The sequence below is a fragment of the Neolamprologus multifasciatus genome, chromosome 6, assembly GCF_963576455.1.
Source record: "Neolamprologus multifasciatus chromosome 6, fNeoMul1.2, whole genome shotgun sequence".
Taxonomy (NCBI): Eukaryota; Metazoa; Chordata; class Actinopteri; order Cichliformes; family Cichlidae; genus Neolamprologus; species Neolamprologus multifasciatus.
This window is the reverse complement of record NC_140444.1, coordinates 37,418,260-37,444,129: the sequence shown is the minus strand read 5'-3', so window position 1 is coordinate 37,444,129 and position 25,870 is coordinate 37,418,260. Positions and strand designations below refer to the sequence as shown.

The 25,870-nt window shown below is 41.8% G+C and overlaps 1 protein-coding gene, 1 long non-coding RNA gene and 1 pseudogene across 3 annotated transcripts in view; 2 read left to right on the top strand and 1 right to left on the bottom strand.

The window, feature by feature from the left end:
- Positions 1–892: 892 nt before the first annotated feature.
- The window catches only part of LOC146517622 (glycine receptor subunit beta-like), a 60,025-nt gene continuing 35,047 nt past the window's right edge, over positions 893–25,870 (top strand). Inside the window, exons 1-4 of one of the 2 annotated variants that reach the window (XM_085164031.1) lie at positions 894–2,756; positions 6,624–6,806; positions 12,219–12,348; positions 21,289–21,395. In XM_085164031.1, coding sequence (XP_085020157.1) covers positions 6,788–6,806; positions 12,219–12,348; positions 21,289–21,395 — 256 coding nt within the window. In that variant the 5' untranslated portion in view covers positions 894–2,756; positions 6,624–6,787. Of the gene's footprint in view, positions 2,757–6,623; positions 6,807–12,218; positions 12,349–21,288; positions 21,396–25,870 lie in introns of both variants that reach the window. The other variant, XM_085164033.1, reaches the window with a different exon arrangement.
- LOC146517624 (uncharacterized) lies at positions 18,495–21,280 on the top strand (annotated as a pseudogene).
- On the bottom strand, positions 23,115–24,659 carry LOC146517623 (uncharacterized). Its single transcript, XR_014874732.1, has 2 exons — positions 24,567–24,659; positions 23,115–24,510 (listed from the first exon to the last, which is right to left on the bottom strand). It is a non-coding gene; the product is annotated as an uncharacterized LOC146517623 (long non-coding RNA).

The following is a 25,870-nucleotide window of genomic DNA, read 5'->3' as shown; positions in this document are numbered from 1 at the left end:
AGAACACAAGAGACCAAGGAAGACCAACAGAGGGGCAACCGTGCCACTGTCCCAGAAAGAGCTGAGGAGAGTCCCAGATGAGGGGTCATTCAGCAGCCACGGAGCAGAAGCCAGGGGGGGTTGCAGTGACGTGCCCGTGAGCTCCGCCGGAAGCCAGCTGTGCCTGAGTGACCGAGCCCCAGGCCGAGAGGCCGGGGGCACCCCACCTCCGAAGTGGCCCGAGCGAGCCCCAGGCTCCAGGCCCCGATAAGCAGCCGCCAAGGAGTGAGCCGGTGTGTACCTGGGACGCCCATCCCCGGACACAAAGAACCACCAACGCACCGATGTCTGAGGGAGTCCGCCCCCAGCAGGGGAAGTGGTGGGGGGAGATAGACCTCCAAACCTTGGAGTGCCTGAGATGTCCTCAGAGAGGTGGCGTCTGATACCCAACCTGACATATAGACACAGACATACAGGCACACACAGATACAAACATCCATTCCCACCCTCATGCTCTCATAAAAGTGATCTGGGTCACTTTCGTATGTGGTACTGAATCCGATACATATCTGATGTTTTAGAAAGCGACCGCTGTTTGAATGGTCAGGTCGCATTAAATCCGTCTTTTACGTCACTGACACAAGACAGACGCCAATTATCAGCTCCGGAGAAGACATCGCGAACGCTTCCTGGCCATCCAGTGAAACTGCTGGGAAGACAACGTTGGAGAAACGTGAACATTTTATTTGTACTGTATAATCTGCAGATTCTGACAGAAATCTGCAACTATCCTTTGAAGTACCGCTCCTCTCTAAAACAGCAATAAGGATCATTATTAGGTTATTTACATTATTATGTAAATGTAAATAATAATAATGTAAATAATGTTATTTACATTATTATGTAAATAACAAAATAACTTAGAGCAAAAATTGGGAAACGTGAAGTCCGAAGTCTTTATATTAAGGGCCATCAGTTAAACAATACTGTTTGCTCTGGGTCTAAACAGAGCGCGTTGTGTGTGACGTCTTCTTTTGCGCATGCGGGCCGCTTTGAGCGTTCACACTAGAGCACGTTTGATGTCGCATTTTATCTGTAGTGTGAACAAGCAGACAAAAAAATCGGATTTGATCAAAAAATCGGAATTGAGCATTAAGACCTGCAGTGTGAACGTAGCCTTAGAAGGAAAACTCTGGCAAAACCAGGCTCAGTGGAGGCCGGCCATCTGCTGCGATCAGCTAGGAATGAGGGCAGAGGAGATGGGACAAAAAAACACTGTGGAAAACAGCCAGAGATTAAAAATAACTGATTAAATGAACAGTAGTGTATACACACAGTGTGAAAAAAAAGGTGAGTGAAGAAGAAGTAGTCCATCCATCCCCTGGGAATCCCCCAGCAGCCTTGATCTACTGCAGCATAAATAATCACCTGATTGAGCCCAGATTAGAAGCATTAACAAAACTGGCTGTGGTTACCAACTGCAGAACGGACGACATCAAGCATTATGCCACGAGTGAACGAGATATATATTGACTGACACGACTAGGATCTACAACAGGGGTGTCAAACGTACGGCCCGCAAACGGGTTTAATCTGGCCCGTGAGATGATTTTGTAAAGTATAAAAATGAGCAGCAATTTTTAAATAAAGAAACTGCTGTTCCAATTGTGTCCATTGGATGGCGCAATAGCAATTGTGAGCTACTTTATTTTGCCCACGAAATTTAAACCTGATGTGCTTGGCACCCTCATTGCCCCAATATGTCTCTGTCAAAAAAGAGAAAAGTGGATGCAGAGTGCAGAGTGTTCCAAGAAAAATGGTCATCCTCCTATTTATTCACGGAAGTGAATGGGAAAGCTGTATGTTTGGTGTGTTCCTAGCATGTTGCAGTGCTGAAAGAATATAACCTCTGTCGCCACTATGTGAGTCTTCATGCCGACAAATATGACAACTTCCAAGGACAGCGGAGAAGAGAGAAGGTGAATGAACTGTTGGCGGGTCTGAAGAAACAGCAGTCTGTGTTTACTCACAGCCCAGACATCAGTGATGCTGCAGTGAAAGCTAGCTACCTCATTGCTAACGAAATTGCACTAGCTTCAAAACCATTTAGTGAAGGTGAATTTGTAAAATCATGTATGATGAAGGCATCGGAGATTGTGTGCCCTGAAAAGCGCCAGGCCTTTGCAAATATCAGTCTGACAAGAAACACAGTTGCCGACAGGATTTCTGATCTTTCAGCGGATTTGGACAGCCAGTTGAAGCAAAAAAAAAAATAGTCATTTATTGTGTTTTCAGTTGCAATTGATGAAGGCACGGACATTACAGATGTTGCACAACTGGCAATTTTCATCCGCGGAGTTGTTGATACATTGACCGTCACCAAGGAGTTCGTGGAGTTGGTACCGATAACAGATACAACGACCGCAGCTGATATTTTCACCGCACTCGTCGGCGCGCTGGACAGGGTCGGAGTGGACTGGTCCTGCGCTGTCAGCCTGGCTACAGATGGTGCGTCCTCAATGATCGGGAAGAAAGCAGGCGTTGTAAAAAAGTTCAGAGATAAAGTGCAATCTGCAAATGGAGGACGTGATTTCTGGACTTTTCACTGTATTTTGCACCAGGAGGCTTTGTGTTGCAAGTCACTGAAAATGGATAACGTCATGAAGGTGGTCATCCAAACTGTTAATTTCATCCGATCCAGAGGTCTCAATCACCGTCAGTTTGACAGTCTTCTCAGAGAGAAAGACCACATCTATGGCCTGCCATACCACACTGAGGTAAGATGGTTGAGCCGAGGTGCTGTGCTGAGGCGTTTCTTTGATTTACGAGAAGAAATTGAACAGTTTATGGAAGAAAAGGGCAAATCAGTGTTAGAATTTCATTCTGCAGAATGGATGCAGGACCTTGCATTTATGGTGGATGTTACAGAGCACCTGAATAATTTGAACAAACAGCTGCAAGGACGCAACAAAGTTGTCACGCAAAATTATGACAGCATACGTTCTTTTAAGTTGAAGCTGTTGTTGTGGGAGACGCAGCTCGCTGGTGGTGATGCAGCTCACTTCCCCTGTCTGAAAAATGTGTGCACGATCCAAAGTGTGGCAGATATGAAGCGGTTTAAAGATAAACTAACGGGACTGTTACTAGAGTTTGAGCAACGATTTCAGATTTTTGGTGAACTGGAGAAAGACTTCAACGTTTTTTGCTCGCCGTTCACCGTGAATCCCTTTGATCTGCCCGTCAGGATCCAACTTGAAATAATAGACTTGTAGTGTGACTCGGATTTGAAGGGCAAATTTGCCGCAGCTGGCTTGAACACATTCTATCAGAATCTCTTGCCAGGTTACCCCAACTTGACAGCCCTCGCAGCAAAACTGTTGTGCATGTTCGGAACCACGTATCTTTGTGAGCAGGTTTTCTCTGTAATGAGCATAAATAAAACAAAACTGCGCTCAAGGCTCACGCACAGGCACTTGAATCACATCCTGAAGTTAGCTGCCGCTCAGGATGTGAAGCCTGATATTGATGAGCTGGTGAAAGCTAAAAGATGCCAGGTATCAGGAGTCAAATAAACTATGCAACCCCACTGAAAGTGCTGCATGAGACACCCTGATGTAGTTCTGTGATCTGTGATATACTTCTGTGAATCACTGAGGCACTGTGTGCTTGTGTGTTCTTTGTCCTCAGAATTTTCAAATAACTTGAGATGTTTTGTAATTAATAGCTATGTTGTGCTTTTGGACACACTGTCCTCAGGCTCCAGCTTTATGTTTATATACTTTTATGTTGATGTGCTACTGTTTCTAATTGATTATATTTGATTTATATATTTAACCTGTTCTGTGGTTCTTGTACTTGTTTGAGGAACAGGATTTCATTATTTTTATCTACATTGCTGCCTGCAAAGTGACACCCTGATATAGTTCTGTGATCTGTGAAACAGTTCTGTGAATCACTGAGGCACTGTGTGTTTGTGTGTTCGTTGTCCTCAGAATTTTCAAATAACTTGAGATGTTTTATGATTAATAGCTATGTTATGCTGAAGTTGTTGTTTTTAAGTTATATATACAATGATTTTACCAGTCCGGCCCACTTGAGAATAGACTTTTCTCCATGTGGCCCATGAACTAAAATGAGTTTGACACCCCTGATCTACAACAATGACACTGGAATGTCATTCAGATTGGAGAAGTGTATTTGGATGGTAACAAAGAGAGGGAAGGTAGTCACAACTGAGGGGACTGCACTAGCAGAAGGCAACATTGCAAACATTGAGGTAAATCTGAAGAACAAGATCTGGGAAATGAACACTGTCTTGGAATTTCCTGTTAGTAAAGTCTGCAACGCGGCCAGCTGTGGCCAAAGCTTTTTAATTACAGGATGCAAGAGAGCAAACAGACTGCAAACATCACAGTTATGCAGTCAGGATAGCTCTGCCCTTGAGACGTCACGCCGCCTCTTTTATACCTTCACACACAACTCCTGGTGCATCACTACAGTTACAACAGCTTCTTGTCTCAACCCCCGCTGTTGCTGGGCAGGGAGCAACTCCTGCTATCCATATTCCAGGAAGCACCTGGCACTGGTTTCCCTGGGAATTTCATCCTTCTATGCCCTAACAGTCAGCAGATAACATAGTAAAAAGTAGTTAAGCATAGTTACACCAGGTCATATTGACACACAGACTCACCTAAGAAATACAAGAAGTTCTAAGCACCTACTAATAAATATAAGAATGAACTAGAAACTTTCCATCACAACACCTACCCTCTGATGGCTGTTGGATGCCCTGCTGGGATAATAAGGGACAACTGAATCTTTCTAATTGTGTGCAGTACTACTTTAATTAACCCTTGTGTTCGTTTTATGTTAAACTATTTTGTGTTCACAGTTAAAAATGACTGTTTCATTACGACTCATCATAAAAGCTATAATAATAGATATATTTCCCTTCTTGTCGTGTTAGATTGTTTTATCAACTAAAGTTTTTGAACTTCTGTTATTTATGACCCCGTATGTCTCATTAATATGACTTTATATGCCTTATATTTGAGTCGAAACACATCATTTCTATTTTGACTATAATAACCAGATCAAACATAGTATACTGTTTATCACAGCTGTCAAAGTGACCAGGAATATTTTAGCTGTGTATGGACCAAATGATTCCAACATTACACTAAAATTACCTCTTTTCAGGAACACTATCTATGGGTTCCTGAAAGATGGGATATAGATGAGTGGCTGGCGCTCCACAAACCTGTCAACATGTAAAATTTATAGAGTAACATGGTGGCCCAAACAATTGTCCGACTGAACTCTACATCCATAAACTGTTGGTAGATTCATTCTCGGATCTCCACTGAAAATAAAAAAAACCCCCTCATGTATGCTTTGATGTCTTTCTGGCTTACCTCCATGTTTACCACTATAGTTTACCATTATTTTCAAATTAGAGTTTCAGCTAAAAGCCCAAGTTGATTCTCAGGTGGGGATAAGTTCCCATTCTTTGACTTGTTGACGTGACAACAGTCTCATCATGGCAATCCTCTTCATCACTGAATTTGTCCTCATCAGTTTTTTCTTGGTCTCGGTTGCATGGATTATATTCCATGCCATCTTCAGCCTCTGACACTTCCTCTCTAATCCATGCTCACCGTGAGTTTCCTGGTCTCTCTCTAGTCATGGGGTAGGCTGTGTGGTGGGCAGTGTAGGACCAAAATACAATACTTGGCACACAGACGTTAGACTCAAAATGCAGCTTTATTGCTGGAAAAAAACAAAATAACTAAAGATATCAGGAAAAGACTCACTGGCAAAGAAGCATGGATATGGATAACGTAATCGGACAACATGACAAAGAATGAAGGAAAACAGGGCTTAAATACACGTGGAGTAGCTTTTCCCTGGTGACAGTTCTGGGTGTTAAAACTCAAGCAGCTTGACAACATAAGAAGTGCAAGGGGTGTGTTTGTGGTCAGATGTGTGGGCGGGGTTTGTTGCAGCAACTCCACCCCAAATCACTACTACACATACTGTGGCAGTAAAAATGCAAGATGGCAGTTTTCTTCACATTAGTACAGAGGGAGGAAGTGGAGCCAGGCCATCCCTCTTTTATATAAGCATAGGAAGAAATGCAGGAACCAACCCAAGCATCCAAAACGTTTTGGCTGTAGACAGTGACTGTTGTTCCTTGCTGACAACCTCCCCCATTCATAATCCATATATATTACCAACAATCTGAACCAAAATTTTCACATTTGGATTCATCACGGCATCAAACATTTTGACAAAGTTTTTTGTTGTTGTTGTGTTTACCTTAACCTTTTCACCCTATGTCTTTCCTTAAAAATGATTTCTTGACAACCACGCTCCCATCTGACTGTCCAGATGCATCTCTCAGGTGCTGTGTCAGGTCTTTGCTGGGTTTTCTTTCTGTTTTTAGGGGTATAACTTTCAAATACTGTTAATCTGTTGTAGATAGATTTTAGACTTCTTGCTTCCTCTTTTCTTCTCCATTTGTTAAATATGTTTTAAAAAAGGGAATAAATAAATAAGCAATTAGCACACAAGTAATATAATATGTATAAAATTCCCTACTCATGAGCTGTTAATCAGTGACATTACTGTGCTACTTCCTCTAGCCAGACAGACAGGAACTTGGAATAGACGACAAGAGCAGTGCAGATAAAGGAACATGCACCAGAGAGTGCAGCAGAGAAGGAGAGGGAGAGAGGATGTAGCCTAGCTCTAGCCAGAGCAGCATCACCCTGACTAACCGCTGAATCTCAGTAATGCAGCAGAATCAATGGCCCAACTAAAGAAAGGTAAGAATCAAAGGAATGCTGAATATCTCTGACTGTTTTCTGTGGCTGCAGTTGTAGGGCAGATTGCATGCGCATAGTCGAGACAGAAAAAGAGAAGAGAGAACATAACAGATAGTTGTAAATCATATTATACCAAAAGGCTTTAGTACTGTCCTGTCCTTGAGACCCTGTACATTTTGTACCTGTGATGTATGAGTTTTTGCTACACTTGCAGTTTTCTTGCACCGGAGAGCAATTCCTATGTAAAACTACAGCAGCATCAGTGAGCTGTGTCATTGCATCTCGACAGTGTGATCTAACGCCGCAGTACCCACCCCCCACCTCCCCTACATGCTATGCTTCTCTCTGTCACTTCCCCTTTCTCTGTTCCACTAGTTTATCTGAATGATTATTCTTCTAACTTAATCTTCTCAATGTCAGATGCAGAGGGCTGGGTCACCAATAGATATAGTTCTGCTGTAAATAAATGATATATTACTTTGATGGATGATCTTATAGATGGAAAGGGCATCTATTCAATCTAGATGGGCAAACAGATGACAAAAGGGGAGGGGGGTGATATATTTTACCATGAACCTATTTACTGTTTTTGCTATATTTGCTGATGAACAAGGTGTTTGTCACCTTCAGTGTCAGTCTTGCAATATAACCAGAAAAATCTCTTTCCAAAAGTTCTTGAAGAAAATAACTTTTCTTAAAACAATAAAAGAATAGGAGTCACATTGCTAAACAAAAGTGATCCAACCAAGCCCTGAAAAATTTGAGACAAAGTCTGATATCACCACCGGGGGTGGGAGTTGTCACCATAGTAACAGTGGATGAAAAAGCTTTTTGCAGATTGAATGGAAGTAACATTTTAACTAACCAGCTCTAACTTTTAATACAAATCTATTGCTGTTTTGCTTTTATTCTGTACATTTGAAACATTTTACAATTCCATGAGTAATTTAGAATCACCGGTCATCTAACATGCATGTCTATGGACTGTGGGAGGAAACTAGAATGGCTAAAGGAAACCTATTACGTACAACCTCCACACAGAGGCCATGTGTGGTCTGAACAAGAAACCAACTTGCAGTAATGTTACCAATGTTAACTGCAGTTCCACTGTGCAGCCATTGTGTACTTTAGGTGCCAAATAGTTGTGTTGTTCAAACCTAATCAAACCATGAAAATTAAAGTCAGAATTTCTTGCCTAAACCTTATAAAACAGCTACAGAGAATAAAAGTCTTGTAGTTATAAAATAGGTCTAAAAGATCTGGAAAGATGTGACAGTTCAGATCCTGAGACTGACACAAAGTCAGAGCTCTATTAAGATAAGCATTTGTTTAACCTTAACTAATAATTACTTTATGAATTTCTTCACAAATAAAATTTTAACCATTGAAGAGGAAAAAAAATACTCAGTTCAATTCAATTTTATTTATACTCACCATATCACAACAACAGTCGTCTCAAGGTGCTTTATACAGTATTTTAAGTTAAGTTTGGGAACCACTGCCTTAGGCAGTATCATAAGGGATAGAACGCATTGTCACTGCTATGCAGACGACAACTTTATCTATTCACGAAGCCAGATAAAACACACCAATTAGTTAAACTGTAGGAATGTCTTAAAGACGTTTCACCTCTCATCCGAGAAGCTTCTTCAGTCCTAAGGTCAAATGGTGGGGAGTCCCAGATTTAAACCTAGTGGGTTTATATCTGGGACTCTCCACCATTTGACCTTAGGACTGAAGAAACTTCTTGGATGAGAGGTGAAATGTCTTTAAGCAACTTAAAGAAGTCCAGACGCTTTTCTTTGCAAGCTCCTTTGACTACAATGACCTGGATGACTGAGAACCTTCACAGACGGTACTGTTTATAAGGTCATTCAGCTCCTCAGGTAGGGAACCAGTCATCTCCACTGTGCTGTAGCTCTTCCCCTTGAAATGTGTTATGGTTTTTAGCCCACTCCACATGCGCCTGATGTTTGAGACAACGTCAACCACACAGATTCATTTGTGGATGTATCCAGTAAGCAGTTTGTGTGGTTATTTACGTTATTGTTGGCAGCAGTTTGAAAAACTTCCCAGTACATAGTGTGGAAGCAGTGATGCAGGACCATGTGTGATTAGTTGGTTCAGCATTGAACCCGATCATTTCATTGTTGCTGGTTGCTCGTGCTTCAGCCTCTGCCTATTGGCTGGTAGCAGCAGGACTGAGGAGTAATCTGATTTGCTGAAAGGTGGGCTTTATAGGCACATGTGAAAGGGGTCTAAAGGTGATCCAGGATGTTATAGCCACTGTAGAACCACTGTTTAAATCAGCCACATATCTCACTGATCTAAACTGCACTACTGTAAATGCTTTATAGGCAATCATTCTGTACAATACAATAATTATAGTTCTTCAACTTTTATAACATATTTCATATTTCTGTATAGTTTCGTATTTCATATCTCTGTATAGTTTTCATATTTATATCCTGTTCATAGCCTGTACACTCTGTACAGCCTGTACATACTTATAGTTATAGCATATTCATAACATACCTTCATACCATGTACATTGTAACATACCCATAATAGACCCATTTTTGTAGTGTGTGTATATATATATATATATATATATCGATTTTAGTGCTAATATATATTTTGTAATATATCTATTGCTAAAGCACTTTCTGGATGGATGCAAACTGCATATCGTTGCCTTGTACTTGTGACATGTGCAATGACAATAAAGTTGAATTCTATTCTAATTCATGTTGGAAAGCTTACATGGCAGAACTTTCTTCAGGCTGGCTTTGTCGCTTTGGGGTGTAGTACTTCTTGCCAGTGGTTGACATCATACAGCTTGGGCAGCACCCACACAGCGTCAGCGTAGGGGGAAAAAATATAAACAGCGGTACAGAACACATTTGATCATGAGGTGTTCAACATCAGGGGAGCACTTTGATGAAACACGCCATTGCTTGTTAGTCATTATAGACACGCCACCTCTCCTCAACTTACCCACCTCCTTTGTCCAGTCCTGACGATGAATGGAGAAGGAAGAATAGCCGATTCAGGGATTGAGGCATCCAACCATGCCTCCGTAAAAATAAAGACATTGCAGTCCATAATATGCTGTGGAAAGCAGTTCATCCATTTTTTTTCCAAAATTTGGATGTTAGCTAGAAGAATCTTGGAAAAAGGGGAAAGTGTTGTCTGTTTCCAAGTTAAGCTACCAGTGTGGTCCCAGATTATGAATGTTGTAGGATGTCTAAAAGAGTCTGTCTGTCATAGGTGGTTAGTTGTTGCCAAAAAACTAGAAAATAGCACTTACAACACAAGAAAAATGCAAAATTGAGGAGGACGCTGAGTGGTAGTAGTCATCCTCACTGGCATAATCTTAGTGAGGGTGAAGTCTTCTGACATGGCCCACCAGGAGGAAGCCGACCCAGGAGGTTAATTCTCTCGCTTGATCTGGGAATGCCTTGGTGTTCTCCCCGGATAAGCTATAGGAGGTGGCTGGGGAGAGGGAAGTCTAGGCTTCTATACTTAGGCTACCGCCCCGTGACCAGGCCCTGGAAGAAAATGGATGAATGAATGAATGAATGGATGGATGGATGGATGGATGAATGGATGGATGGATGCATGTTTAAAAAACTATGACACACAAACACACACGCTCCTATAAGCCACTATGACTAGGTAAATTAAGGCAGCATCCAGTTACTTAGCTTGTTATTGGCAGTGATGAGATTGGTGTAATAAAACAGTTATATAAGCCATCCGGTGCTATTACAATCACTCCACTGATAATAAATGCCAATGGTGAAACAAGCTTGGGTCTGCATGTTCGATGTATCAGAGGAGTTTGGAGAAATTTAAAATATTTCCTCAATTATCTGTCAGTCTATCATTATAAAAAAGAGGAGAATTTTGATGTACAGCATATAATGCTTCTGAATAAAAGAACCTTTCCTTTTGATTTGTGATTATTTATATATTTATTGTATTCATGTTTTTTATTAAAGACAAACATTCACATTGCTGGTAGAAAGGGCAAGAGAATCTTCGATCCCAGTAACTGGTCAGAAGTAAACAACAACAGAGTGTTTAATTTGGGTATTTTGCTTGTGCTTGGATAGCTCTTTTAAAGTGATGGGCAAGGGCAAGGAGTACAGAAATCTTGTTCATTTTATTGACTCATCATCTTCTGAATTTTAATAAGGCCAAAGACAAAGAAATGGTGATCAACTTCAGATGGAATGAGGAGGATGTATAAGGGCTATTATTAATTAAATAATTTTCCAAAAAGTTGCAAAATATTTTCCGAAAACCTTTGAATGAAAGTTAAACTTTAACCAAATATTAATTGTTTATATAGCAATAGCAAAAACATTCATAAATTTGAAATGTTGGAATTAGCATTACTATCCCACAAAAAAACATTCTATGGACAGGCTCTATTTTCCGAGGAAGCTGAGGTCTTTCAACATGTGCCACAAAATTCTTCAGTTTATAGTGAAGAGGATGTTGTATTTTGATGTGGTCAGCTCAGGGAGCATCAGAGCCAGTGACACCTACAGATCAGGAAGGGCAATCACACTGAACATTTTTGATTGGCTGCAAACTGTGCACCTCTGACACAGTTTGTGCAACTGTGCACAAACTGTGTCAGAAAGGTCACTGAACATGTCATTATTATTGTTACTCATAGACAATCACGGCCATCCTACCAAAACGTACCAATGCTGCATTACTGAGTATACAGACTTTTAGTACATATACTTTAAGCTACATGTATAAAACCAAAGAATGTAAAAAGCGATTTATGTAGCTATGAATTTATTTCTTCTTAACATGATTTTTTGTCACATTAAATATCTTGATAAAATATAATGGTAAAATACTACAAGTGAGGCATCTCAAAAACCTACATATACCATTTTCATGTAGAAAGTGGCATCCTGCTTTTAAAAAATATCCTTGACCGTAGATATATGGATTAAGGAATTGAATAACTATATCCAATTGAGATGAGGCGAATATAAATGGTGCTGCCACTCCTAGGTGTATAAGGGACACAGCAATAATAGATCATTATTATTATTTATTTTCATTATTATTTCTGTCTGGCTTTATTATTATTATTTCCTTTCTGTTTTATACTCAGTGAACATTTCTAGGACAAATTTCAGTGAAGTATTTTTCAAGCTTTAAGCTGAATGTGATAGCATAGTCACAGATAAATACTGTAAAGAGTCTCAAACAAAGTGATGTATTTCCAAAACGTAATCACATCTATTATGATATGCATAAAAAATAAATTCTAGTGGATTCCTACATGTGGTGAAATCTTGTGCTAAGTTTGCAACAATATTGTTCTTTTTTTAAGCTATATGTTGTATGTACTGAGGCCAGTATTAAACTCTGTTTCAGGCACCATGGCTGTTGGATTGAGGCCAGTGATTTTGCTGCTTTTGCTGCTCTGCTGTTGGCAACTTGCCTCAAGTAAAGAAGGAAAATCCACAAAGAAAGGAAAAAAAGGAAAGCAAGTTGTCTGTCCATCGTGAGTAACATACAGTTGTCATATATATATATATATATATATATATATATATATATATATATACACACACACACACACATATATATATTGGGGTGCAACGATACACAAAATTCACGGTTCGGTTCGATACTATGGTGTCACAGTTCGATATTTTTTCGATACAAAAAAAAATGTTCATGCCTTTTTAATTTGTCATTTATTAAAATGATAAATATAACTCAAAAGTACAGTTTTTAAATTTAATGTTGCTGAAACAACAAAGTAATAAAAAAATAAATCTATCTGATGGAGAAATCACTCATCTTTGGAAAAGAGAGTTTATTACAGAGAAATGTCTCTTTCCAAAATAAAAGCTATACTATACTCTTCTTCTGGGCTATATTCTCAGCAGCATATTAAACATATCAGGTCCCCATAAGGAGAATCATGTGCTAACGGCTGTCTAAATGACTCGGGTAAAGTTTGTAGCATGCGTGCTTGTTGTTTTTGTCTGCTTCCACTTGTCTTTGCTCTAGGATGCTGTCGGAGTAAATGTGCAGTCATATTCGTTGTGTTCCCACTAGTGCTGTCAGCGTTAATCGGAAATGACGTTAACGCCACAACACAGCAAATCTCCGTTAACGAGCTACCGTGGATCGCCCCGCAAACTGCGCTAACGCACTAATTCCCACCAATTGAGCATTGCGTGGCACATAGTGATGGGTCAGTCGCGAACAAAATGGCTCTTAGAGCCGGATCTTTGACGTGAACGACGCAAGCCGGCTCCTTATCGCGAGCTGTGGGTTTTTTTTTTCTTTCTCTCACCCTCTCTCTCGCACTTTTTTTCGCTTCACTCAGCATGCGAGCCTTGTGCTTTACGCTGGGAAGAGGGGGGAGGGGTGGTAGTTACAGTCAGTAGCACAGGAACAGAGCGGGAGGGAGGGACAGAGAAAGAGCCAGGGACAACAATGTCACATTAGAAAGGTATAGTAATCATCCACAACTATTTTCAGTTGCAGATGATAAAGGATTCAGAAAGTTTATTCATGCAGGTCCATATGACAGAGAATATGCATCTTCTTTTTGTTTTCATATTATAATTTATATTTAATTGTGTTGTGGTTTGCAGTGTTTTGTGTTGTTTCACTTTAAATTTGTAAAAGGAAAAAGCTGAAAATTAAAATAGTTAAAAGTTGAAATGTGAATAGTTGATTTTTGTATTATATGATTTATTTATTACATTTTATGTGGAGTGAATAAATAAAAGTATATTTACGGTGGCCCCTACAGACAAAGCACATACAAACTTCAAATCACGTACAAACTCCAAAACACGTAAAAACTCAAAAGCACATAAAAACTCAAAGCATGTACAAAAGACAACAGAAGTGCTCCAGGATGCTAGGGGCAGTGTTGAGCTTTTGTTACCTAGTGGCTACACAAGCCAGCAAGTACCAACGACCGGATTTGGTGTGTGGTAGTAACAGGTAAATTAATGTGTTTTTTTTAAATTATTTGACTATATATGAATGCTTGTGTATAAATACACAAACAATACACATATGCTTTCATGCTTTCAATTGTGTAATTAAAGTGATCTAGGTAGCCCTGTTTTGGAAGTTTGGAAGTTCAGTTCATGCTAGAAATGTGTTTTGGAGTTTGTATGTGTTTTGTCTCTAGGGGCCACCGCATATATTTATATATAAACATATATAAATAAAACCACTTTTTTTTTTTTACATTAGTAATTCCTTTTGTGCATAATTTTATATTATTGTTAATAATAAATTAATTAAAGCAACAAAACAACCTGAAGAGCCGGTTCGGAGCCGAAAGATCCGGATCTTTTTAGTGAGCCGAACTGAAAGAGCCGGTTCTCTAAAAAGAGCCGGAAATCCCATCACTAGTGGCACATCCAACATACTGTTTTACTTTTGTCCATGACGCGCTTACCTTCAGGGTCATACGTCACATGAAAACATCCACAATGACGGTGAAACAGCTAGTAGCTCAGTGTTCCAACATTCGAAAGAAGGGACTGCTTTCACAGCTAGAGATTGACGAGGTACAACATAAATGCTACGGCAAGAAGGAGTCAGGACACCAGGTCAGGGGGGAGATATCATCACCCCCACCCGAGATTGGGTACATAGCCCCAAGTGCGACAGGAGAAGGATCGTTGAGTGCGAGAGGAACTGACCTGAAATATAGGATCATGGCCAAGCTTGAAACCTGGATCCCCCGAAGCCGGTTACCAAGATTACGTGAAGTACCCTCAGAAGGTCTGCTAGAGGATGTTAATGCAGCACTACGGACAATACCTACAACCACGATTACCGACACTAACAAACTGATCTACAATACGGCAGCAGTGATCAGTGAGATGCTTGGCTACAAGTTGAACAGCCACAAGGGGCAGTACCCCTTGTGGCTAGAGGGCAAGATCAAAGTAGCACGGAGGGAGGTTAGCCAACTATCGGAGTTGCAGAAAGGTGCAACAAAGAAGGTGCATAAGAAATACAGCAAGCTGTCCATACCTGAGGCCTTGGAAACTGCCAAGCAAAGACTCACAGCCTTGGCCAGCCGCTTGAGGAGGTACACCAGAGAGATAGAAGGCAGGAGAATAAACCAGCTGTTCTCCACAGAACCAGCAAAGGTGTACTCTCAGTGGCAAGGGAACAATAATAAGAGAACAGCACCACCAAGGCTGGAGACGGAGCAATACTGGAAGAGCATATGGGAGAAGGACGCAAGCCATAACGGCAATGCTCAGTGGCTAGTGGATCTGAGGGCAGACCATAGCGACCTCCCTGAACAGGGTCCAATAACCATCACAGTGGCAGATATCCAAGAAAGGGTCTCCAGTATGAAGAGTTGGACAGCACCAGCCCGACATGGTTCACGCCTACTGGCTAAAGAAGCTGACTGCACTCCACGAGCGTCTGGTAGCACAAATGAACCAGCTGCTAGTTAACAAGGGACACCCAGAATGGCTAACCGAAGGTCGGATGGTCCTGATCCCCAAGGACCCCAAGAAGGGACCGGTCCCCTCCAACTACCGACCAATAACCTGCCTCAGTACTACATGGAAGCTCCTGTCAGGCATCATATCGGCTAAGATGAACAGGCACATGGGTCAATACATGAGCGGGACACAGAAAGGAATTGGCAAGAATACCAGAGGCGCAAAACACCAGCTACTGGTAGACAGAACAGTCAGCCGAGACTGCAGGACCAGACTGACCAACCTGTGCACTGCCTGGATTGATTACAAGAAGGCCTATGACTCAATGCCCCACAGCTGGATACTGGAATGCCTAGAATTGTACAAGATCAATGGGATCCTAAGAGCCTTCATCAGGAACTCAATGGGGATGTGGCGTACAACACTAGAGGCCAACTCCAAGCCCATAGCACAAGTCACCATCAAGTGCGGGATCTACCAAGGAGATGCTCTGTCCCCACTGCTCTTCTGCATAGGCCTGAACCCCCTCAGTGAGATCATTAACAAGACTGGCTACGGATACCGACTACGGAACGGAGCAGTTGTCAGCCACCTCCTCTACATGGATGACATCAAGCTGTATGCCAAGAGTGAACGAGACATCGATTCACTGATCCACACTACCAGGCTATACAGCAATGACATTGGAATGTCGTTTGGGCTGGAGAAGTGTAGTCGGATGGTAACAAAGAGAGGGAAGGTAGTCAGAACTGAGGGGATTGAACTACCAGAAGGCAACATTGCAGACATAGAGGACAGTTACAAGTACCTGGGGATCCCACAGGTGAATGGGAACCATGAAGAGGCCGCTAGGAAAGCTGCAACCACCAAGTACCTGCAGAGGGTCAGGCAAGTCCTGAGGAGTCAGTTGAACGGTAAGAACAAGATCCGGGCCATCAACACCTACGCCCTGCCCGTGATCAGGTACCCTGCTGGGGTAATAAGTTGGCCAAAGGAGGAGATAGAAGCCACTGACATAAAGACAAGAAAGCTCCTTACCATGCATGGAGGGTTTCACCCCAAGTCCAGCACCCTGAGGCTGTACGCTAAGCGGAAGGAAGGGGGTCGGGGACTGGTGAGTGTCAGCACCATAGTCCAGGATGAGACAACAAACATCCAAGAATACATCACGAAGATGGCCCCAACTGACAGCGTGCTCAGTGAATACCTCAGGCAGCAGAAACCCAAGAAAGAGGAGGGAGACGAGGAACCATCATGGAAGGACAGGCCCCTGCACGGTATGTACCACCGGCAGATAGAGGAGGTGGCTGATATCCAGAAATCCTACCAGTGGCTGGACAAGGCTGGATTGAAAGATAGCACAGAGGCACTAATCATGGCAGCACAAGAAAACAAGCTCTGAGTACAAGATCCATAGAGGCTGGGGTCTATCACACCAGGCAAGACCCCAGGTGCAGGCTGTGTAAAGATGCCCCAGAGACAATCCAGCACATAACAGCAGGGTGCAAGATGCTAGCAGGCAAGGCATACATGGAACGCCATAACCAAGTGGCCGGCATAGTGTACAGGAACATCTGTGCCGAGTATAACCTGGAAGTCCCGAGGTCAAAATGGGAAATGCCCCCAAAGGTGGTGGAGAATGACCGAGCTAAGATCCTGTGGGACTTCCAGATACAGACGGACAAAATGGTGGTGGCTAACCAACCGGACATAGTGGTGGTAGACAAACAGAAGAAGACGGCCGTAGTGATCGATGTAGCGGTTCCGAATGACAGCAATATCAGGAAGAAGGAACACGAGAAGCTGGAGAAATACCAAGGGCTCAGAGAAGAGCTCGAGAGGATGTGGAGGGTGAAGGTAACGGTGGTCCCCGTGGTAATCGGAGCACTAGGTGCGGTGACTCCCAAGCTAGGCGAGTGGCTCCAGCAGATCCCGGGAATAACATCGGAGATCTCTGTCCAGAAGAGCGCAGTCCTGGGAACAGCTAAGATACTGCGCAGGACCCTCAAGCTCCCAGGCTTGTATATATACATATATATACATATACATACATATACATATACATACATATACATATATATACATATACATACATATACATATATGTGTATATATATATATATATTTATATATATATATATATATATATATGTATATATTTATATATATATATATATATATATATATAATGCACACAAGCCAAAGCGGATGCTCATTGGAGGTCTTATGATTATTGGGTTTTTCTCTGTATGTATTATTGTAGCATCTACCTTACTATATAAGGCACCTCGAGCTGACTGTTGTTGTGATTTCATGCTCTATAAATAAAATTGAATTGAATTGAAGTGAATTGAACTGAGTGAGTAGATCTGAGCAGATTTACAACATTAGGAAATTGCTGCGGTACTTTGTGCGAGACATATGATAAAAGAAATATTTAAATAAAAATAAAAAGTGCTAAGCAGATTGATATATACATGAATGCAGGTGATGATCAGTGCAAAAATGGAACAGGTACAGAGAACACAATACAGGGTCATGTGTTTGAGCAAGTGGTGGGAACAGTCTTATGGTTATTGTTCATGAGTCCAACAGCAGAGGGGAAGAGACTGTTCTTATGGCAGGCAGGAGTTGGACCCAAAATGCAGGCACTCAGGCACGAGGTTTAAACACAAAGAACTCAGCTTTATTTGCTGGCAGGAGAAAGTCATACAAAAGCAAACTAAACTAACCTGGAAACTCACAGTGAGACTCAGGGAGCTCCACACAGCATGAGGGATGACGCGCCACTGACTCAGAGAAACACAGGGTTTAAATACACTGGGAAGTAACGAGGGGAATGAGACACAGAAGGAGGGCACAGCTTGGAGAAATCAGGACTGACGAGACAAGCAAAGCAGGACGCATTCACGGACCATCAAAGTAAAACGGAAGTATCACACAGAGACGCGAACTTGACACGGTGGAGACAGCAACTAAGAAACACAGAGACATAAACCATAAGGAAGAGGACTCTAACAACCGAAAGACACAGAGGGAAACTCAAACATGCAGACACAGACTTACAGAGAACAGAGGGGACACAGAGAAACATTTAGGGCAAGGGATCGAAACTAGAAACCATAGAATAACTCACACAAGTACAATAATACAAAAATCACAAAGAACTAAACATGCTGGGTCAGGAGACCCAGGACCCTGACAGCCTCAGGACATACATCCTCTGCTGGGCCTTCTTTATGACGGAGGGAATGGTGGGCTCCCACTTGAGGTCCTGGGTGATGATGGTACCCACAAAGCAGAATGTGTCCACAGTGGTGATGAGGGTGTCAGTCAGGATGATGAGGAGGAGTCGGGATGTTTGCTTCCTGAAGTCCACAATAATCTCCACTGTCTTCTTGGCATTCAGCACCAGGTTGTTGCGGCTGCACCAGGACACCCGAGTTCAGCCTCCATCCTGTAGGCAGACTCATCCCCGTCCGAGATGAGTCTGATAACTGTGGTGTCATCTGCAAACTTAATTATCTTGACAGACTGGTGGTTGGAGGTGCACTAGTTGGTGTACAGGGAGAAGAGCAGAGGAGAAAGAACACAGCTCTGAGGTGAGCCGGTGCTGATTGCCCGGGAATCCGGGACATTCTTCCCCAGCCTCACATGTTGCTTCCTGTCCGTCAGGAAGTCAGTGATCCACCGGCAGATGGGATCAGGCATATTCCCTTGGAGAAGGTCTGGAATGATGGTGTTGAAGGCAGAGCTGAAGTCCACAAACAGGATCCTGGCGTAGGTTCCCGGGGAGTCCAGATGCTGCAGGATGAAATGTAGAGCCATGTTGATAGCATCATCTGCAGACCTGTTTGCTCTGTATGCAAACTGCAGAGGGTCCAGGAGGGGCCCTTGAGTGTCTTGAGATAGGAGAGAACCAGGCGCTCAAAAGACTTTATGACCAGAGCCACAGGTCTGTAGTCATTTAGTCCAGTGATCCTTGGCTTCTTGGGGACAGGGACTATGGTGGAGGACTTGAAGCAGGCAGGCACATAACATGCCTGCAGTGAGGATTTGAAAATGCCAGAAAACACTGGGGGCAGCTCGTTTGCACAGTGTCTGAGAGTGGCAGGAGACACACCGTCTGGGCCGGGAGCTTTACGAGCATTCAGGCTCTTAAACTGTTTCCTCACAGATACAGACAGACAACCTGTTGATGGTTAACCAACCGGACATAGTAGTGGTGGACAAGCAGAGGAAGACAGCCATAGTGATAGATGAACCACATCCAAGATCTCTGTCCAGAACAGCGCAGTCCTAGGAACAGCAGCGATACTGCGTAGGACTCTCAAGCTCCCAAGCCTCTGATATATATGTGTGTGTGTGTGTGTGTGTGTGTGTGTGTGTGAACAAACAGCATGCTTTGGTTAGCATCATGGATGTTATTTCAGTACAGATATTATGTGAGTATGGCCTGTACAGATATCTGCTTGTCTGTCTGTATTGGCATACAGTGCTTCAACAGCGCCTAGCATAGGAGAAAAATTGGAGTCTGTGACCAGGGTGTGATGGGTCTGCACTGTTGTCTTGTCGTTTCCTGACTTCAGATTTCTACAAATCCTGAATCGAGAGCAAGTCGGCACTAATGATGTTTTCTGCAAACCTATCTGGGCTTTTGAGAGTATTCAGGTCCATGTTGTTTTGACTGCATCACAGGACCAGTGCTCCAACTCCACATCTGTATTTAGATTCATCACAATACTTAATGAATCTGCATCCAAGATTACTATTCCATTTTTTTTTCTGTTCTGATTCTGGTTGTGATCCCTAGCCAGTGCATTGCTTGCAGATATATATATATATATGCTCACACGCTCACCTCGCAGTTGTCTCTGAGGTTAATGGTAGGGCAACCAGGGCCCTGGATTTTAACCTGAGAACCCTGTGGCATTCGCATCTGAGTTTGAGGAACCCACACAGTGTCGACCCTTGCAGATGGAGTTGCAGCCTCTGCCTGACTTAAAAGACCTGGTGTGAAGACAATATGAATCACCCGCTGTTTTGCACAGATGGTCCTCTCTATGTAGGAGAGGTTTGCTAACATGCACGACCAAGAACATTTCTCAGCCTGTCTCAGCAAAGCCACCCGCAGCAGCAGGAACTGCAAGGTTATAGATGGCTTTCTAACTAATGCTGAACTGCCAGTTAACCCTTCAGATATTTTGGCCCACTAGGAGGCCAACTATTGCAGCAGACTTGGAAGACTTGACAGAGGAGATGTAAAGTAGCCTGTCCAGATGTACTAGGGGCTCAAGAATGGTCGGGTCCAGGGGAGCCTAGGATCTCCCTTCTTCTGCAAGGTGGCAGAGTTCTCAGTTCCAAAGAGCCTCTTCTAACCCTGCATTCTGTCAAAGACTCTATCTGACTTCAACTTATCTCAGTTTATGGAGCTACAGTCACTTCCCACTGGTGGCTTAGACCAGGAGGTAGCTCACTGCCAGGATGCAGTATGCTCTGTCTGGGTTTTCACAGTGTATATCACATGCACTCAGACCATTAGGACAGGGGTGGCTGTAGCTCAGATGGCAGAGCAGGTCATCCACTAATTGGAATGTTGGTGGTTTAATCCCTGACTGTTTTTTTGTCTGGTAAATACTAACCCCAAGTTGCGTCACAATGCATTAATCAGAGTATGAATGTTAGCTAGAAAGCATTTAAGCACAGAAAAAGTACTTGTCTGAATCGATGAGTGAATGTGTTATATGTAACTTTAAAATACTGAACCTGGTGGTCCTCAGCTTACAGATTACAAGGACACTGAATTAGCCGGAGCACTATCAGCCGCTGCCTGCTTGTGGCACCCCCAGAAGTATGAAGTCATATGTATCCATCAAGAAACCATCATTTCTAACACTTTTAGTATTTTAGATTTAAATTATTTTATTTACATTACTTTTATCTATCATCTGCTCAAATCATATTAATTATTCTCCAATATCATCCTCTTTTAACAGGCAGTTGTCTCCAGAAGATTTGGCACAGGTTCCAGCTAACTCTACCTCCAACATTTTGAATCGTCTGATGGTCAGTTATGACCCAAGAATAAGACCTAACTTTCAAGGTAAAGTTCCAGTGTATACAACCACCATGCAGAATTACATTTGTCTTTTCATCAAGTCAAAACACATTTCCCAAAATACATGCAAAGTCTGCACTCATGACTTTTGTTTAGACAAACTTTGGTTTAAATATGTTGAAATGGTCATGACACTGACATTCCTGACATATAACACATGCATAATACATACCATAAATCTTTTCAACATTCTATTGCAGATGTGCATGGTGACATTGGTCAAATCCTATCAATCCCACCTGTTAATAATAGCTCCTCTATTGATTGTGGCACGATTGTATAAGCCTCTATTATAGTAAATTGGAATCATGCTTTTCCTTCCATATATGAAAAGTGTAGGGATTTCAAACAGTTTGTCAGTACAGACAGTGTCCCATTGTGTAATACTATATATTGATTATAAAATGATTATTGAATGGGATACCTTTAGCTAAAGGACCCCATTTTTCAAACAGGTATCATGAAAAGAAAGCTGAATGCAGACTGGACAGAATCTGGAAAGTATGTTAAATATATGATAAATAACACATACAAATCTATCGTTATAAATCTCTTTATGAAAGTTCAGGTAAATACTTTACATTTTTTGACTCTCTTATGTCTGATAACTACCATTAGTGTGGTTTATGTCTTATGATATGCCATAAAATAATCATGAATTTGAGTGAATTTTGTTTGTATATATTCTTCATTTATTTATTCACTTATATAACACATTGAGATTAAAAACTATTTTTTGAAGAGAAACGTGAGCAAGAGGGCAGCAGAGGTTACAACAGATTATAGCACCTAACAAGATAACAAGTAAAAAAACAAACCCTAGCTTTCAAAGTACAGGGTGGGCCATTTCTATGGATACATATTAAAGTCCTGTTTGTGGCACATTAGTATATGTGAGGGGGCAAACTCCTCAAGATGGGTGGTGACCATGGTGGCCATTTAGAAGTCAGCCATCTTGGATACAACTTTTGTTTTTTCAATAGGAAGAGGGCCATGTGACACATCAAACTTATTGGTAATGGCACAAGAAAAACAATGGTGTGCTTGGTTTCAACGTAACTTTATTCTTTCATGAGTTATTTACAAGTTTCTGACCACTTATAAAATGTGTTCAATGTGCTGCCCATTGTGTTGGATTGTCAATGCAACCCTCTTCTCTCACTCTTCACACACTGATAGCAACACCGCAGGAGAAATGCCAGCACAGGCATCCAGTATCCGTAGTTTCAGGTGCTGCACATCTCGTATTTTCACACCATAGACAATTGCCTTCAGATGACCCCAAAGATAAAAGTCTAAGGGGGTCAGATCGGGAGACCTTGGGGGCCATTCAACTGGCCCACGGTGACCAATCCACTTTCCAGGAAACTGTTAATCTAGGAATGCTTGGACCTGGCACCCATAATGTGGTGGTTCACCATCTTTCTGGAAAAACTCAGGGAACATGCCAGCTTCAGTGCATAAAGAGGAAACACATCATCATGTAGCAATTTCAAATATCCAGTGGCCTTGAGGTTTCCATTGATGAAGAATGGACCCACTATCGTTGTACTCCATATACCACACCAAACCATCACTTTTGTTCTTCCAACAGTCTTGGGGTTAGTGTCAGACCAATAGCGGTGGTTTTGTTTGTTAACTTCACCATTTACATAAAGGTTTGCCTCATCACTGAACAAAATCTTCTGCGTGAACTGAGGGTCCTGTTCCAATTTTTGTTTTGCCCATTCTGCAAATTCTGTGCGCCGATCTGGGTCATCCTCGTTGAGATGCTGCAGTAGCTGGAGTTTGTAAGGGTGCCATTTGTGAGTAGCTAATATCCGCCGAAGGGATGTTCAACTAATGCCACTCTCCAGTGACATGCGGCGAGTGCTACGCTGTGGGCTCTTGCTAAATGAAGCTAGGACAACCACTGATGTTTCTTCATTAGTGACAGTTTTCTTGCGTCCACATTTTGGAAAATCCAACACTGAACCAGTTTCACGACACTTAGCAAGCAGTTTGCTAACTGTAGCATGGGAGATGGGTGGTCGCGTAGAGTGTCTTGCATTGAAATCTGCTGCAATGACCCGGTTACTGCGTTCACCAGATATCAACACAATTTAGATCCGCTCCTCACGTGTTAACCTCTTCGACGACTGTGAACAAAGAGAAACTTGTAAATAACTCATGAAAGAATAAAGTTACGTTGAAACCAAGCACACCATTGTTTTTCTTGTGCCATTACCAATAAGTTTGATGTGTCACATGGCCCTCTTCCTATTGAAAAAACAAAAGTTGTATCCAAGATGGCCGACTTCTAAATGGCCACCATGGTCACCACCCATCTTGAGGAGTTTGCCCCCTCACATATACTAATGTGCCACAAACAGGACTTTAATATCACCAACCATTCCCATGTTATTACGGTGTATCCATATAAATGGCCCACCCTGTAGATTAAAAAACAAAGCAGAAAAAAAGCTGGATATGAAATTTACCATTGAACTTAAATTGTTATTATGTCCGACAGTTCTGTGAAAAAAAGTTTTACTTTAATTTATAGGAAAAAGTCCATTTTTTTCCAGTCCAGTTTTTTTAAATTATTATTTTATTTTATTCATTTTTTTCTTTTTATGTTCTGTTTTGTTGATACTCTCTATCTCCCTTGTATAATGTTTAAAAAAACCCATAAAAATAAAGTATCAAAAAAGGAAAAAATCCAACACTTTCAACTATTCATAGTACAAACATCTTTCAGCTTTTTCCTGTAGGGGTCACCACTGCAGATCATCTTGCATTTTATCCTATCTCTGCATCTTCCTCTGTCACATCAGCCCTCTGTATGTATCCATGAGCCTCCTCTGAGGTCTCTTTCTTTTGTTCCTTCCTTCCATCCACTATCTCTTCTCTGTACATGCCCAAACCATGTCAGCCTTGTCTTGATGCATGCTCAATCAGGTAAGTAAATCCCAAAAAGTTGATTCTGTTCACATGGGCATGGATTTTTTAGTGGGAGAAACGTTTCGTCACTCATCCAACTGACTTCTTCAGTCTCAGCTGACTGCAGGTTTCCAACCTTATAAACAGTACATTTGCACAATGACTGAAACTACCACCACTGGCAAACAATGGGTTTGAGGTCAGTTTCTTCATTAATATGGAAATTGTCATGACCATTGATCAAAGACCACTGATCAATGGCCATGAGTACCATTCACAGAGAGTTGGGGAATGGCTGCAATCACACCATTGTGAGATGGTGACAGATGTACCCTTTGACCCCCTCCTCGATTCAGAGATGGTGTAGCCACATTGCCACAGGTGTATAAAATCAACCGCCAAACACCATTACTAGCGATAAGGAATCCATTTCAGAGTGGGAGAAAATGAAATAGTGGCTAAAAAGAAAATCCTTGCTCGAGTGACAGCTTTCCTATCAGGCACTGTAATTCAAGCACTCACTGAAAAGGGGTGGGGGTAGGGAGAGCGAATGTCCTGTCACTGCTATGAGTAAGTCTACCCTTTGAAAGCCACTACTGATAAAGACACGAGCCAGTGAAGAATGCAGGATATGACTTTAACATTAGCAGCTCTGTTCGTGCAAGCAAATCATTAAATAGGGCCAGAAGAGGAGGGAGGCTAAAGACAAGCTTTGAAAGATGGATACAGAAAAGAAGAGATGCTATCAAACTACTTATACCTAAAGTACTCTAGAATACGTGTATGCATTGCTAGCTGTTCAACAGTATTTACAGCCTGGCAATTTCTAATCTAGTTATCTAGATATGACATTGCTCACGAGATTGTTTTACTGTTTTTTGGCAGTAAAATATTATACTGATAATGGATAGAGTTGGGCAGGTCAGTGGGAGGAATATACAAGTTTCTTGCTGAGTTGTGTCTTTTGGTAGACAGCATGTAGAAAACGTTGTGATCTGGGTGGGGTGGGCAAGACTGTGAAACATAAGCAAAGAGAAGGAAGGCTTTAGCTGTTTTATAACTAGTTTCATAACTTCCTTGATCTTCTGTTGAATAAAGTCATATGTCACCGTCAGTGGAGGAAGAAAAGGTTATTGTCTTTCAGTCCAATCAGCATTCTCTACACACCAACAACATCTTGACAAGTATCATCTTATGCAAATGTTATATAGATTTTTCAATCTAAATTTCATTAAATGTAAAGAAAGACTTTTGCCATGAGGATGAATTTCAAAGTCTTCAAAAGAAAAATCCCAAAACACAGCTTGCTCTGTCATTTTGATGTCTCCTGTCATCATTTACACAACACTAATACAATGATTAAGGCCAACTGAACAATCACAACTCTTGTATTGATATGCATCAAAACATCCCACCTTAAAAGTTGCCAGCAGTCGTAAGTTGCTTTTGAGTGAATGCATAATTACTGAAATGTAAATTTTCTGTGGAGGAGTTCACATGGTCACAAAAAACAGGCAGTTGTGTTTGCATGGATCCTC